Source organism: Mesoplodon densirostris, chromosome 18, assembly GCF_025265405.1.
Source record: "Mesoplodon densirostris isolate mMesDen1 chromosome 18, mMesDen1 primary haplotype, whole genome shotgun sequence".
In the NCBI taxonomy this organism is placed as follows: Eukaryota; Metazoa; Chordata; class Mammalia; order Artiodactyla; family Ziphiidae; genus Mesoplodon; species Mesoplodon densirostris.
In genome coordinates, this window is record NC_082678.1 from 35,320,412 (window position 1) to 35,335,601 (window position 15,190).

General features: G+C 55.4%; 1 protein-coding gene across 1 annotated transcript; it reads right to left on the reverse strand.

Annotated features, from left to right (window-relative positions):
* Window positions 1-4,603: 4,603 nt before the first annotated feature.
* Window positions 4,604-14,711, reverse strand: TNFRSF13B (TNF receptor superfamily member 13B). The gene is made up of 5 exons (XM_060082782.1): window positions 14,501-14,711; window positions 14,272-14,409; window positions 11,615-11,860; window positions 5,174-5,359; window positions 4,604-4,827 (listed from the first exon to the last, which is right to left on the reverse strand). Exons 1-5 carry the CDS (start codon window positions 14,709-14,711, stop codon window positions 4,604-4,606), a joined length of 1,005 nt encoding a protein of 334 aa, XP_059938765.1.
* Between the last annotated feature and the right edge of the window lie 479 nt (window positions 14,712-15,190).

A 15,190-nucleotide genomic window follows, 5' to 3' on the forward strand; every position in this document is an offset into this window, starting at 1 on the left:
AGTTTATTATCCCCCTCCTTTCCCCCTGGTAACCATAAGTTTGTCTTCTACATCTGTGACTGTATTTCTGTTTTGTAAATAAGTTCATTTGTGCCATTTTTACTTTTAATCTTGTGGTTTATTTAGTTAACTGTTATTAAATTGTCTGCTCATCAGATCCAGTCAGCAAAATGTCACCACTGTGGTGGATGGGAGTGACGCTCTGTGTGGCACGAGATGGTCTGCGTGTCTGGACTCAACGGCAGAAGCAGGGTCAGTGTAGCCCTGAGGCTCCATCGGAAGGAGTACTGTGGGCTCCTGCTCCGGGGAGGGAGGGGCACTGTAAGGGCACGGCTCGGGGCGGGGGTGGGGGAGGGCAAGCGGGACGGGACCCCAGGGGAGGAAACACTGAGTGACAGGGGTGTCTACCGCTGAGGAAGGGCAGGAAGGCACGCAGCTGCCAGGGAGCAGCCCCCCCCCCCCGAGAGTGTGACCCCACGGGGCCAGGTGAAGCCATTGGGGCCCGGGGGTGATCACAGCGACGACAGAACCCAACCAGCTCAGCCTGTGACTCGGCCCCCTCACTGACGTCCTGGAGGAGAAAGGCCGGCCAATTCCAGGCATAAAAACTTGGTGTGTCAGTCTCTGCCATCCCACACAGGTCTGGAATTTGGTAAAAAAAAAAAAAAAATCACAAGACACACAAAGCAGCAAGTAGAAACACTGCCAAGAGACAAAGCAACAGAACCAGACTCAGAGATGACCTGAATGTCGGAGCTGTCAGGTGGAGATTCTGGATAATTAGGGTCAGTGTGTTGACAGCTCTCTGGGAGAATGTGTGGAACAGGCGGGGGCCTTCAGCGGGATGGGGGTTGTGTGCGGAGGGGCCACGTGGATGGAGGTGCTGGGAGCCAGGATCGTGGTGACAGGAAGGATGTCCCTGACAGGCCCGTCAGTGACCTCACAGCTGAGGGAAGAGGCATTGGGGCCACCCAGACTGGAACAAAGAGAAGAATGGGGGGAACACAGAAAGAATAGGGCACCTGGGATGTGGGGCAGTACCAGACAGTTTGAAGGGATAATGGCCAGTAACTTTATAATGAAAAACGTCAAGCCACAGATCCGAACATTTCAGAGAACCCCAAGCAGGATAAATAACAAACCTACCCATAACAGAAAACTCCGGGGCACATCACATTCAAACCTCTAAAAAGTTAAAGAGAAAAATTTGAAGGCATACGTTGCAAAGAAGCAAAGGTAGGAATTATAGCAGCTGTCTTTTCAGAAATTGTGGTAGCCGGAGAGAGTGGGGCGATGTCTCTGAGATGCTGGAAAGAAAAAACTGGCATCCCAGTGTCTTCCCAGAAAAATCTCTCAGAAATAGACTTTTGAAGCAAACAATTCATCATCTGCAGACTCACACAAGAGGGGCTGAAGGAAGCTCTTCAGACAGAAGAAGTGAGAGATACCAGACAGACCTAGGTCTACACACAGAAAATGAAGATTCTTAGACGTGAGGGTAGATCTAAAAAGCATTGTTTTTGTTATTTTTAATCATTCTGTATGCTACTGAGTTTCTAAAGCAAAAACAGTAGCGACGGATCGTGGGCTTCCAGGACAGTAGCACCGAAGATGGGGCGGGAGTGAGGCGATGCTGTTTGCAGACACCTCTTCAGAAAACCGTAGAGACACACACAGAGGCCAGTGTCTAGAGAAACAGTAGGTTGTGGTTGCCAGGGGGTTGGAAACGGGGAGATGGTGGCCAAAGGGCACAGACTCCCAGGGGTGAGACTGACACGTCCTGATACTGTGTCACGTGCTTGAGAGTTGCAGAGAGTAGATCTTACACATTCTCGCCACACGGGTGACTGTGGGCTGGAGTGGAGGAGTTCCTGATGCCACGTGGGGAGTGTATTACAATGTACAGATGCATCACCTGGCAACTCACAGAGTTATGTGTCATTTATGTCTCAGTAAAGCTGGAGGTAAAGGCCCGAGTTGCGGTGCAGCAGGGCGGGGAGGGCGAGCTGTGGTGCCTGGTCTGAGCCGCGTCTGCAGAGCCCAGTCTGACCCACCGCCTCCCCTGGCTCTGACTGCCTGGGCACAAGCGCGGCAGGGCTGGGTGAGCGCTGAGTAGTCGCCGAGAGTCTCTGCCGTCTGGTCGTTTTCAGAGGAGCTTGCTGAGCCCTGGGCAGGGTGCACAGGGTGGATTCGGGGCTGGCGTCGCGGGAGCTGGGCTTGGGGCTGTGGCAGGTGGTGGGAATCAGAGTGTATTTTGGAAGTAGGACCAGCAGAACACAGAACGTGGATAAAATTGATGGTATTTAGAGTTCCAGGTTTTCTTTGCAGCAGAGGATCCTGGTCTTTAAAAAAAAAAAAAAAAAAAAAAAAAAAAAAAACCTGCCACATCAACTTACACTAAAGACCAATTGAGAAACTGACCCAAAAAAACAGGTTATTTTTGTGGAAAGCCGTAGTCAGGCACACATTTCCCTGTGTTTTCGGCAGCCTTCACTCCCGCCACAGTCCAGAAGCATCCCCCAGAGCCCCTTGGGCTCAGATGAGCAGAATTTGAAAACAGCTGGAGGAGTTTGCACACGTTTTGGATGAGGCTTTGCATCCCAAGTGCGTCCGTGCAGCTCAGAGATGTGCTGGGACTTTGCCAGCATCTGGCAGGCAACTACACCAGGTACAGGGTCCATGCTGCCAAGAGATGCTGCCGTGGGCTTGGTGACCGATGGACACTGCACCAAGATGTCCCCATTGCCACCTTGGGCCCACTGAACACTGGGTCAGACGCTTGTCTTGGGCGGGTGCTTGTTAGAAGCTAACTTGGCTTCAGACCGCGTTGAAGCGAGACTGGACTTGGGAGGACCTGTGTTCTGGGCTGAATGTGTGCCCCCAGATTCATGGGTTGAGGTCCTAACCCCGAGAACCTTTAAGCATGACCCTATCTAGAGATTTACAGATATGATCAAGTGAAAATGAGGTCATTAGGGTGACCACTGTCCTTATAAAAAGGGAAGATTTGGACAGACAGACACGCATCAAGGGAAGTAGGCCGTCTGCAGCCCTGGGGGCGAGGCCGGGGCAGTTCTCCCATCACGGCTGCAGCAGGACCAGCCCTGTGACACCTGGGTGGGCTCCGGCCTCCACACGGGGGACAGGAGATTGCGGTGTTGAAGCCACACAGCGTGTGGGGCTTTGTCCAGCAGCCTGGGAAGGTAGCAGGGCCCGTTAGCCAGTGGATGGTGAAAGGATGGAGCATCAGGCTTCTTATCTACACCTCCCAGAGTGTGTTGTGTGAACCTTTGGTGCACGTAGGTACGCCAGGTGGTTTCCGGATGAATGATTTGCATAATCTTGTGTTTATCTGTGTAGCTGCTGCTTAAAATAGTTATGTATTTTCAGGTTTAAATGCTCCTAAAGTATAGACTTCGCTGCAAATACAGATATAAAATATATGTAGTATCAAAAATCTGTGAATGTGGGACATCCCTGGCGGTCCAGTGGCCAAGACTGCGCTTCCATTGCAGGGGGTGCGGGTTCAGTCCCTGGTCAGGGAACTAAGATCCCGCAAGCCACATGGTGTGGCCAAAAAAAACAAATTGTGTGGGCTTCCCTGGTGGCGCAGTGGTTGAGAGTCCGCCTGCCGATGCAGGGGACACGGGTTCGTGCCCCAGTCCAGGAAGATCGCACATGCTGCGGAGCGGCTGGGCCCGTGAGCCATGGCCATTGAGCCTGCGCGTCCGGAGCCTGTGCTCTGCAACGGGAAAGGCCACAACAGTGAGAGGCCCGCGCACGGCAAAAAAAAAAAAAAAATTGTGAATGCTCAGATACAGTGTTATCAGTCAGAATCCGAAAAATTTAGCATATAGGTCTGGAAGAAAAGGTAGGTGGATGTAAAGAAAAATATTAAACAGTAGTGCAGGTTGGTGTCCAAATGAGAGCACTCCTGAGGTGATGCAGGGACGTGGTCCTGGGCTTTGAGAGCAGCTGGACGCCTGGGCTCAGCCCGCCTGCCCTCTGTCCACCCCACACCCCGTGACACACGTGGGAGCAGCATATGCGTGCACACACGTGACTATACACGCGCACACACAGTCACACTGCTTCACGCCTTCCTGAGGAGACACGGGAGGAAATTGGTTTTCTGAGATCAACACAGGCGGGCCCAGCCCTAGGGCCCCACCATCAGCCAGCTGCTTTCTCCAGGTGATGGGACAGCAGAGCCTGCTCAGTCCACACACTCGCTCAGATCCTTGGAAACCAGGCCTGGAGCCCAGGGGCAGCGGGAGAGGTGGGGTGGGGCAGTCACCACGGGGAGATGCGACCCAAACCAGCCGCAGTGAGGAGTGGGCAGTGTGGGGGGTTTTATTTCTGCAAAGGGTGCCCGGGGCTGGGTCCGGCAGGTGTGGGTGCTTTTACTGCAGGTGCGTTTAGGTGCCGCTGACCTACAGTGGAGCCCTGGGGTCAATACGGTGGCCCTGGCCCTTCTGCCAATTGATCCCTCCACTCCCCTCCCCCTTCCCTGTCCTTTCCCCTTGCTCTCTTCCTCTGTCCCCAGTCTCCCCCCACCGACATTTCTCTCTCCCATCACCATTCCCCCTCAGCACCCCCAGGTTCATGTGGCCAGGCCTCCTTCTTGGGCGGGCGTGCACACGACCTCAATGCCGCAGAGGCCGCCGTTCGGGGCGCGCACGCAGGGCTGTCCGGCTGCGCTCTGGCCATGGCGCGCCCACCTCCCAGCACGCTCGGGCGCCCTGCACTCCGCGAAGCAGAAGCTGCACGTCTCCGTCGGCTCGGGCGTTGCCCCTGCAGCGCTGCCCGCTTCCATCCAGTGATCTGCTGAGGGGGAGAGGGCGTTGGCCTCGGCCTGGACCCCTCCTCCCCCGCCCTGCACCCCCAGGAGCGGGCCTCACAGCCTGCCTGCGCCCTGCACCCCCAGGGGACCACCTCCGGTTTTAGTTGCCCTCTCCTGGCAAGTGGGACAAGCCCCGGGGCCCAACACCCACCCTTCCTCAGGGCTCTGTCTCTTCTTGCCTTGATGTTTGACCCAATTTCATCAAGACAGATAGGAAACTGTAGGAACTGGCGCCAGGCTGCTCCCCGGAAGAACTGGCAACCGCTCTCCACTTAGAAGCGGGGGCAGAGCCAGGACAGAGGGATGTCCAGGACCCCACTGCGTGCTCACCCTTGGAGGACTTGTCCTGCATCCGACATGGCCCGGGGGGTGGCTGGCAGGAGACCTGGTCCCCCCTCCTCTTGAGGAAGCAGGCCACAGCCAGCAGGAAGCAGCAGATGATGGCACAGAGGCAGAGCCCCAGCGTGCTGTAGACCAGGGCCAGCTGGTCGGCGCTCAGCTTTAGCCCTGGGGGTGCTGCAAGACAGCGGGGGACCCAGAGTCAGGAGGGACCCCTCCCTGAAGCACCCCCTCCGGCCAGCAGCCTCTCGTCCTGCTCGCTTGCTTCCTCCTCGTGAGCCCCAAACAAGCCATGCGGTCACCCCCACACCCCCTCGGAGGGCCAGGAGACCCCGGAGCTGGACGCCCTTTGTCGTTCTCTCTCGCTGTGGGGTGTAGCTTGGGACAGTACCAGAGGTGGACGGGTGAGCAGGTGGACAGTTGTCCAGGGAGGATCTTTGTCTGACCAGGGAGCACGTGCTTGGAGAGAGACGGTGGTGTTGCTCCTGAGCCTGGGGGGCAGGTGTAAACCAGGGGGGCCTGGGGAAATGGGGCGCAGGGCCCTGAGCCAAAGCCCTGCCCTCGAAATCTGTCCTGGGCCCTGGGATTGGGCGCCCCCAGCCCGGGAGGAGGGGCTGCTGGCCGCCTGCTGGTCTTGCTGCACGCAACACTTTGTAGTGTGTCCCTGACCCTCGCGCTTCTGTGAAGGAGGGTCGCTTGCCCCCTTTAGAGGTTGAGGTGTAGTCCACATGCTGCCAGGCTCACGGCCGTGAAGATGAGGGGGAGTGGTTAGTGTGTTCTCAGGCATATGCAGCTGCTGCCTGTGCTCCTGTGGTGTGTCCGGCACCGCATGACGCCCCCCGTCCGCCCCAGGCCCCGGGCACCACCATGCTGTCTCTGTCGCCTGTTCTGGACACTTCACACCAATGGAATTGTGCAGCACGGGACCTTCACGTCCGGCCCCTCCGCGTGTTTGCAAGGCTGAGGCGTGTGGCCACGTGTGTTGGGTCTGAGTAACGTTCCACTGTGTGGATGCACCACATCGTGTGTGTTTGTCCACGATGAGCATTTCGGTTTCCACCCTTTGGCGGCTGTGAAGGCTTGTGTGCAGGTTTCCGTGTGCACGTGTGTGTGCAGCTCTCATGGACGCGTCCTACGAGTGTAGTTGCTGGGTGAGGTGGCGCCTCCTTGCTGAGCTGTTTGAGGATCCTGCAGGCTGTTCCCGCTGTGGCCACACCATCTATCTATCTATCTATCTAATCTATCTATCTATCTAATCTATCTATTTATTTATTTATTTATGGCTGTGCCGGCTCTTCGTTTCTGTAAGAGGGCTTTCTCTAGTTGTGGCAAGTGGGGGCCACTCCTCATGGCGGTGCGCGGGCCTCTCACTATTGTGGCCTCTCTTGTGGAGCACAGGCTCCAGGCGCACAGGCTCAGTAATTGTGGCTCACGGGGCCAGCCGCCCCGCGGCATGTGGGATCCTCCCAGACCAGGGCTTGAACCCATGTCCTCTGCATTGGCAGGCAGATTCTCAGCCACTGCGCCACCAGGGAAGCCCTGGCCACACCATCTTATGCTCTGTTTTTCAAATGACAAAACTGAGCCTCAGATCTGGTCACAATTGCAGAGCTGCACCTGGGGGGGCAGGTCTGATGGGCTCCATGCCGGGGTTCCAGGCCAGCCGCGCACAGATGGCGAGGTGGACACTTCCTCTTCGTTATGCACGCTCCTTAGAGGCAGAATTTTATGAAGTGACGGCTGGCACCACCCTGACGTTCACAGAGCTCTGGGTGGACTGTTGCCCCCCCCCCGCCCCGGCCAGCGACGTCCATGTGTCCCAGCTCCCGGGCCCCCTTCTGCCCACCGGCTCCTGTGCGTCCCTGGGATAAAATAAAGCCGTCGGCCTGGCCGGATTAGCGGAGGAGAGGCTGGCAGCCTTCACATGGGAGGTGGAATTCCCAGCTACCAGACGCTGCTAAGTACACAGTGAACTGCTGGGTGGATTTGAGACCAAACAGCTGCATATTTCAGGTGTTTTCAGCTGAATTCTAACACTCAAACTACCTCGAGACTGGCTGCTGGCATTCGGAGATGATCCTCGATTCCTGCCCTTCAAGTCGGGCTGGGCTGGGCCCCCCTGCACCCAGCAGTACGCAGTACAGGGGACGCAGGGCCTGGCCTGTGCCATGACGAGGCCTGGCAGCCTCTGCTCTGCTCTCCCGGGCGCCCTGAGCCACCATGTGAGGAGGGTGATTTGGGGCTTCCTGAGGGAAATAGAATCAGTTCCTGCCTGGTGACCCGCTCCTAAACATGCTTCGCAAAGGCCCTGGATCCAGAGGAGAGGTGCAGTTAAAACTACGAAAGATGTCACCTTCCGCCTCTGTCCCAGGCTGGCGACACAGGCACATCTGGGTGGGGTGGTCTCCTCTGAGGGCCACGTACAACCACCTGCCAACACGGACACGCCCTTTCCAGGCTTGTGGACTCACCTTCACTTCTAGGCACGTGGATGCAGGCATTTGCGGGGCTTTGTTTACAGTGAGAGCCGGAGACCAGCTCCGTGGTGGGTCCTGAGATGGGCTGAGCCTCAGGAGCAGGAAGTGAACAGGGAGAGAGAGGTGGGCGCCCGGCATTCTGCCTGGTGTGAAATATGCTTAGACGAGACCATGTGGGAACCGACAAACCCACGCTGCAGCAAGTGTTGCTCCTGGGGAGAGACTTTCCCCAAACCTCGCTTTTTTAATACCTTCTTTCTTCCGTCCCATTCCCTGTGTGTCGTCCTTTCCAAATGGGAACGGCAAGGAGCATGCTGGCTGCCTCGCTTGTTAAAGCCGAGTCAGAGGCTGGCCAGGTGGGGGGATGGGGTCCCCAGCCACTGCTGTGCTTCCTCTGTTCAGTCGCCAGCTGTTCAGGTCTGCAAGCTCAGTCGCTGCCCTCTGTCGGCCCTCAGTGACCTAACCCCGGAGCGGAGCGGCCTCGCCCAGTGCCTCCCTGTCTGCTGACTCCGGTGGGTGCAGGGGCTTCAGTCCGGAAAGGTTGTGAGCTCTGTCCTTGCCTGAGAGCCAGGCCTGCGGCGCAGTTCTGAGCACCGCCACCAGGGGGCACCGCGGATGGTTTATTTCCAAGCGGGTTTTCCATTAGATTTGTTCCGTGCTTGTACTGTTTTCAGAGTCAGTCTCACCTAGAAACAGGATTTCCCCGACTGCTGCTGCTGGGCTGGAGCTCGAGCTGGCCAGGCGGCAGTGCTGTGACCTGTCTTGAGGGGCCTTGATGTAGCCATGACAGGGCAGGTTTTGAGCCTGGGCCCTGCGGCCACCCCTGCTCACGGTCAGGCCTGCCTACCTCCTGGTGAAATGCGACGGACGCTCCAGCTTCTGCGCTGTTGGTAGCAGCTTGACCCAGTGGAACGTTCCGCCAGCATCCCCATGGCCCCAGCCCAGCAAGCAGGCAGGTCAGGGGAGGGGTGAGGTGGGCTCCCGAGGCTTTCTGCCCCCTTTCCCTAGCCTCAGCCCTGGGGATGAAGGGGGGCCTGGGGCAGCCACCACGGTAACATCTCTTGCAGCCGTCGGGGGCGGATGGGGGGGGGTGCGTGTGTGGGGAGAAAACGCTCCACACCCTGAGATAAAAAGCCAGAGACAAGACCAACCCCCAGGCCGCCATGCAGGATGTGCTCCCAAGGTGGGCATCACCCTCCCACAAGGGGCCTGGTAACCTGCACGTGGGACCTCATGACCTGATTTGGGGAAAAAGCCTATGCAGATGTAATCAAGTTAAGGATTTGGAGCATCAAGGCCCAGGGTCGCTGAGGCCCCGCAAGAGCCCTGTGAGGGGGGTGCCGGGCTGACTGTCCCCGGTGGGGACAGGGAGATACAGAGTCTGGAGACGTCCCAGGTCACCCGTGCTCACAGCACCCAGAGCTCTGAACCCGGGACCCAGGAGGCTCTTGAATAGGGCCTGGGGGCTCCGTGGGCTCGGATAAGAAAAGCAAACCTTAATTTTCACTAAAACTTAGTCTTTGCTCCCACTGTTTGTAGCAGTCGCAGCCGCAGTGGTACTAGCAGTGGCTGTACCCTGTCCACAGAGAATCCGTGTGTTTCCGCTCCCAGCCTCTCCCAGCACCTGCACATGCTGTGCCCTCTGCCTGGAACACCTTTCTCCACCTCGTCTCTTAGATGTATGCTTTCCTTTTAAATGAGCAGTTACTACGTGCTGATCCTGACACGCAGCGCAGCAACCCCGTGAAGGCAGATGATCTCAGTCTTACGGAAACGCTTAACCTCAGAGAGGTTAAGTGACTTGCTCAAGGTCACACGGTGGTAGTTGGAACCAGGGGTCTGGTCCCCAGTCTACCTTGAAAGCCTCTCCTCGGGGAGACCTTCCTCGCCCCATCGCACCCTGGCTGGGGGATGTCGTCGCCACGCACTGAGGTTACTCAATCATTTGTCTTGTCTCTCCCATCAGACTGTGACTTCTGTGGGGTCAGCGACAGGGTCTGCCTGTCTCTTGCACCCGCCCCCCAGGCACAGCTGAGCTCTCCACAGTTACCGTCAAATGAAGGAATGGCCATTCCAAGAGACGTGGAGGGGCCAAGGTGGGGGCTGGCAGGGCGGGGAGTGAGAGGGGGGGACAGGTCAGCCCCGCTGCCACGGGCAGTGTCCTGCACGCCCTGCCCTTAACACCCAGGGTGTGGGCCCGGCACTTCCTGTTCACAGTCCCCACCAAACCCAGCTCTCATCCCACCTGCACGCCCAGCTATCAGGACACAGTGGGACACACGTAAGCCCCAGACCTCCAGAGGGACACGGGGCAGGGGCAGGTACGGCGAGGCGTCACCCAGCCCCCAAGGCTCAGGAGGCCGCACCATGGAATGACTGGGACAGCGGTCATGTCAGACGTGGTCACACTGACCCCACTAGCTCCTGGAATGTCTGTCCACACTTCCTGGGGGATTCGTACCTGGAGGGTCCACCCTAGGCCCTCTGGGGAGGGGGCTTGGCTGGTGGTCACAGACAGGAAGGGCTAACGGTGTCACACTGGCAAGAGGTCCCCCTAAGTGGGCGACGTGCCACAGAACACTGTTCTGGGGTTTGGTTCTTGCAGAGTGGACAGACTTTGGAACCCTCAGGCCGGGCCCGAGTCCCCGCTCAGCTGTGCACTGACTCTCTAGGCTTTGAGACTCAATTTCTCTGTCTGTAAAGGGGAATCTGTGGCATCGGAGGTGGACGGGGTTCTGGGTTTGGCTGGAAGAGTCAAATACGTCACTGCAGGGCAGGCGTGGGGGTCACCAGACCTTGGAGAGCAGCCCCCTTTGTGGTTCCGTTCGTCACCCCCTCCCCCCATATCCACGCCCTCTGTGTGTGAATCTGCATTTCCTCTCACAAGAGGCTGTGCTGGATAAAAACCGGCCACAAACCCCCCATAGCTACAAATCCTTCGCCTCTCCTCCAGCTGAGAGTGGGGTCTGTCTCCCCCGCCTTGAATCGGGCTGGCTTTGCATCTGGAGGGATAGGATGCAGCAGATGATGGGTGCCAGCTCTTGGCCGAGAGGTTCAGAGGCCCGTGTGTCACCTCTGATGCTCCTGCCCACCCGCTGGTCCCAGGGGAGGAGGAGAGACTCAGGAGCAGAGCCCCTCCAGCTGACTCCAGCCAAGCCCTACGCCATGAGGAATAACACGCCGTGGAATCTGGGGGCTGTTTGTTACACGGCAGCAGCTTACTGACAGGAGAGTAGAACAGAGTAAGAGACAACAGTCTAACTGAGAAGAACCAGGCTGGGCACTTTGTTATCAGGACACATGAAGCCTGTTCTCATGGAAGTGATGTCATGAGGAAAGTCACAGAAAAGGAGGAAAACCAGCCAGCGCCTGGCAGACCAAGAGCACCATAAATATCAAGTGTTTGGGTCCACATCCCCACCCAAGCCCCATCCTTTCTGACACCACAGAGCAGAGTTGCTGAGCCAAGAGGTGTTTTCTGGGAGGATTAATTAGGTCATTTCCAGTGCTCGGCGCTTAGTAGGTGCCCAGTTCAAGGGACCCCTCTCACATATCTAAGGAGGCCCACCTCCACCGTGAGCTTTTTTGGTAGTACTTTTCCTTCTCATTCTTGGGAAGTCTCCATTGCCTCTAAATGGAGTGGGGGTCTTGCTCACAGGTTAGCTGTGCTGTCCACTCGCTGCCCTGTGTTCTCAGAATTCATTCAGCCACCATTATGAGACTCCCAACTGTCAGGTCTTTTTTCTTCTTTTGCTTCCTTCTTGCCCACAGACTTCTGTAAACTTTGCCTAATTTTTTTTTTCTATCCTGTGATGATCCCCCCACCCCCCTAGTTTCTGGCCATTTGCCTGCACTGGACTTCCTGCTTTGCAGCCTCTCCTTATTGAGGCCTGGTGCCTGCCTTCCACCCACTCTGACCCTTGGACACCGCGCAGGCCAACCTTAGGTGGCTTACCTGGACCCATATCCGAGCCTCTGTGCTCTGATCCCTGGTACCTCCTTAGGTTGTCTGTCCGGGTCAAGGCCTCTCCGGTCCGCTGTCTCCTGACCTCTGGTGGGAGGTTCACTTGACTCCTGAACTTGTTCTCACAGAAGTGTGTGCATTGCTTGGGGTGACGTCCACAGATGGAGGCACAGCTGATACAGTCCCCCAGGAGCTGGTCATAGTACCTGCCTTGCTCTTTGCGGCAGCTGAGTGACTCTGGGAGACAGAGATGCGTGATGCTGCTGGGTGACAGACGCAGGCAGGAACTGGGGGTCTGGCCTCAAAGGGTATCAAAGTTAAAAAAAATCCTAGTCCAGTTCCCCAAAAGCAGTTCCAGGGTAATCCAAGCCCTCTTCCAGTATGCAAATTTAAGACTATACGTTGTTCTCTAAGTACTGTTTTAGCTGCATCACACACATTTTGACATGTAGTATTTTTTCTATACCTAGTTTAGAATGTTCTTATTTTTCACTATTGTTTCTTCTTTGACCTATATATTATTTAAAAGAGCATTTCTTAGTACTAACTGTATAAGGGTTTTCTAGTTATCTTTTAAGTTATTACATTGTCACATAACTTCTTTACTTGGGTTTTTCAAACCTCATAAGGGAGAAACATATTTCATATAAACATAAGGAATGGAGAACAAAGCCAGAATCTGCCTTAGCAAGTTGGGGAAGGGGACTGGAAGGAAGGTGAGAAAGCTCAAATTAATAGTGTTTTTTCTGTCTTAATAATAAATGAGAATTTCAGGAGCTTAACCGGGCATCAGTGCCAAGGGGAAGAAGCCAAGCAAACTGAAGCCCATTCACACTTGCTGGAGAGAGCAGTTTTGAGTGCCATACAGAAACCTATACTTTCACAGCGTAGGTTTCCCTTGTCTCTAAGATTCATTCATATGAAAATGTGACTCGCATGCAGGTTTTCAGGGCGCATTTTGGAGGCAGCACAAGACAGAGGCCAAGAGCCCAGACCTTGAAGCCACGAGGATTTGAAGTCCCCAGCACAGTGCCTGACACATAATGAATAACGCTCAAGGTTTAAATAGAATATTCACTTGTGCCTCTTTGTGTTGCAAACACGCCAACACTTACATCCTTTTCAGAGTAGAAGACAAATCCAGGAAGGCATGCATTTGGGACCTCAGGGAAGACTCGGGTGATCCTGTCAGGAACAATGACCACCCCTTGCCCTTACCCTGCTGTGGCCCTGGACCCTCCTGACCCCGACACTCACAAGGTGGAGTTAGCCTGATGGCAGCAGTGTTCCCGGGTTTGCCGTGACCTCCTCTCCTCCTTGGGAACCCCCATGTGGCTGTGCAGGTGACAGCTCCACAGACCACCAGCCCTCACTGCCTGACCTCACAACCTCCCCTCTGGGCCTCGATATTCCCTGTTGTATTTTCCCGCCTCCATGCCTTTGTCCACGCTGGTCTCTCCTCCAGGGGTGCCGTTCCCCCTCATCTGACTTCTGCATCTGTGGACTCTTAACGATCCATCTCAGGTGTGGCTTCTTACCAGAAAACTTCCTTGCTCCCCAACCCATCAGCCGGACGTGGTCTCTCCCAGCTGTGACGTTTTACGGTAGTTCACCTTTTTACCATGAAGTGGAGTCATTTCTCCCACTAGATAATAACCTCCTTGAAGGGTCTGTCAGACTCCTCTTTCCAGGGGTTTGTGGGTCAACACAGTGAATGTCCACCTCATTAATGGATAGTGGCTCAGAGCCATGGTGTTGCAGACTCAGAAAGTTGTTGTTCAAATCCTAACTCTTCCATTATTGTGCTGTGTGATCTTGGGCAAGTCACTCAGCCTCTCTGAGTCCCACTCAGCCAGTATTTATTAAGCACTTACTATGTGGCAGGCACTGTGCTAGGCTTAAGAAAGGAATTGAGCTCTCAGTCAGGTGGTTGAGACACATGAACACACAGGAAAGAACGTGTGGTACAAGCTGTGATAAGTTCCATCAGGGAAAGAACAAGTTACGAAAAAGCAAGCAAAAGACACTTTTCCAGACAATTAGAGAAAACTGGATATGGCCTGAGTGCAGATGATATTAAGGAATTATTGCTGGGAGTGATAAAATATTGAGGTTATATTTTAAAGGCCCTTATGTGTTAGGGATTCGTGATCCAGTATTTACAGGTAAAATAATACGAGTTCTTGGATTGGCTTTAAAATACACAAGTAAAAAAATTGGGGACTGAAAAGGTGGAATTTCTAAAGCTGCTGATGGGTAGACAGGTTTATCATGCTGTCCTCTCTCTCTGTCATAATTTCTGTAATAAAAAGTTTCAGAAGAAAGAGCAGAGAATGATGAAGGAGGGGCCCTCTTTCCATCCGGCAGTCAGAGAGGACTTCTTGATTTGGGGCTGAGACCTGAAGGCCGGGTAGGAGGGAGCCCAGGGGAGAAGGTGGGGAAATGCATCCCTGTGCAAAGGCCCCGAGGCAGGAAGGAACAGAGCATGCTTGGGAAGCTGCAAGGAGGGTAGGAGGGTCGAAAGGTAGAAGGTGCCACATTGTCCATCTCCCGTCTCCCTCCACCCCTCCTCAGGCCCCAAGTGCAGTCCAAGGGGACCTCCGGGGGCAGGAGGGGCATCCAGCCCAGGCTCGGGCCCCAAAACTCACTGCAGAAGGCTGCACAGGTGCGTGGACTCTGATTGCTGCAGATGGTTTTGCAGGAGACACAGGTGTTCAGCAGTGGGTCCCAGTACTGCTCTTCGGGGCAGGGCTCCATGGCCACCCCCAGCCGCAGGCCCTGCGGGGCTGAGAGGCAGGGAATGTGAGGGCAGCTGGCAGCACTGGAGGCCGGAGCCCAGGAGGCCTCTCCCGCTCACGTTCCCTAGGGGGAACAGACAGAGTTGGTTTCTGCCCCAGTTGTACTTGCTGGGCAACCTGGGGCTGACACCCTGAGCCTCAGTTTCCCGTCTGGGGCACGGCAGTTCTGAGGCCCCTCTGGCATCAGTGCAGCCCTGTTCGGCCCTGTTCTCTGCCCTCATGAACGTGCACACGCCTCCTGCCACGGGGTCTTTGCACGTGCTGGTCCCTTTGCACCCCATGCTCTTCATGCTTCACGACTGGTCATTTCCTCCTGACCCCTCAGATGTCTGTTGCAACTTCGTTTCTTCAGGGAAGCCTTTCTGACACCCTCCCACCCTGGATTGGGAGTTGCCCCTTCTTCTGCACTCTGATATGCTCTTATCACTGTTGTCACTTGACTTTTGTGATGCAATTATTTGATACTGTCTCCCCATTAACTGGGAGCACATAGTAGGTGCTCATTAAATGAATGAAGTGGAAAGAAAAGCAGACCTAGCCAGTGCCTAGCAAACAGCAAGCACTCAATAAATGTCCGTTTCCTTCCCTTGCTCTTTTGCTGAGATGTGAGACACACACAATGACAAATCTCAAGAGTACAGCTTGACAAATCTTTCCACGTGTACACACCTGTGTCATGACCACCACGTCAAGGTGGTGAACATTTCTTGCACGCTGATGACTCCCATGGGCCCTTCCCACCCAACATCCGCTCCCAGAGGTAACTTCT

Bases quoted from the DNA above. Each gene is read 5' to 3' on its own strand.
- TNFRSF13B (XM_060082782.1), bottom strand. From the start codon at position 14,711: ATGAAGAGCATGGGGTGCAAAGGGACCAGCACGTGCAAAGACCCCGTG. The intron at 14,410-14,500 runs GTCTGTTCCCCC...CCTGCCTCTCAG, and splicing joins CTGGGGCAGAAACCAACTCT to CCCCGCAGGGCCTGCGGCTG. The intron at 11,861-14,271 runs GTGAGTTTTGGG...TCTGTCTCCCAG, and splicing joins CACCTGTGCAGCCTTCTGCA to AGTCACTCAGCTGCCGCAAA.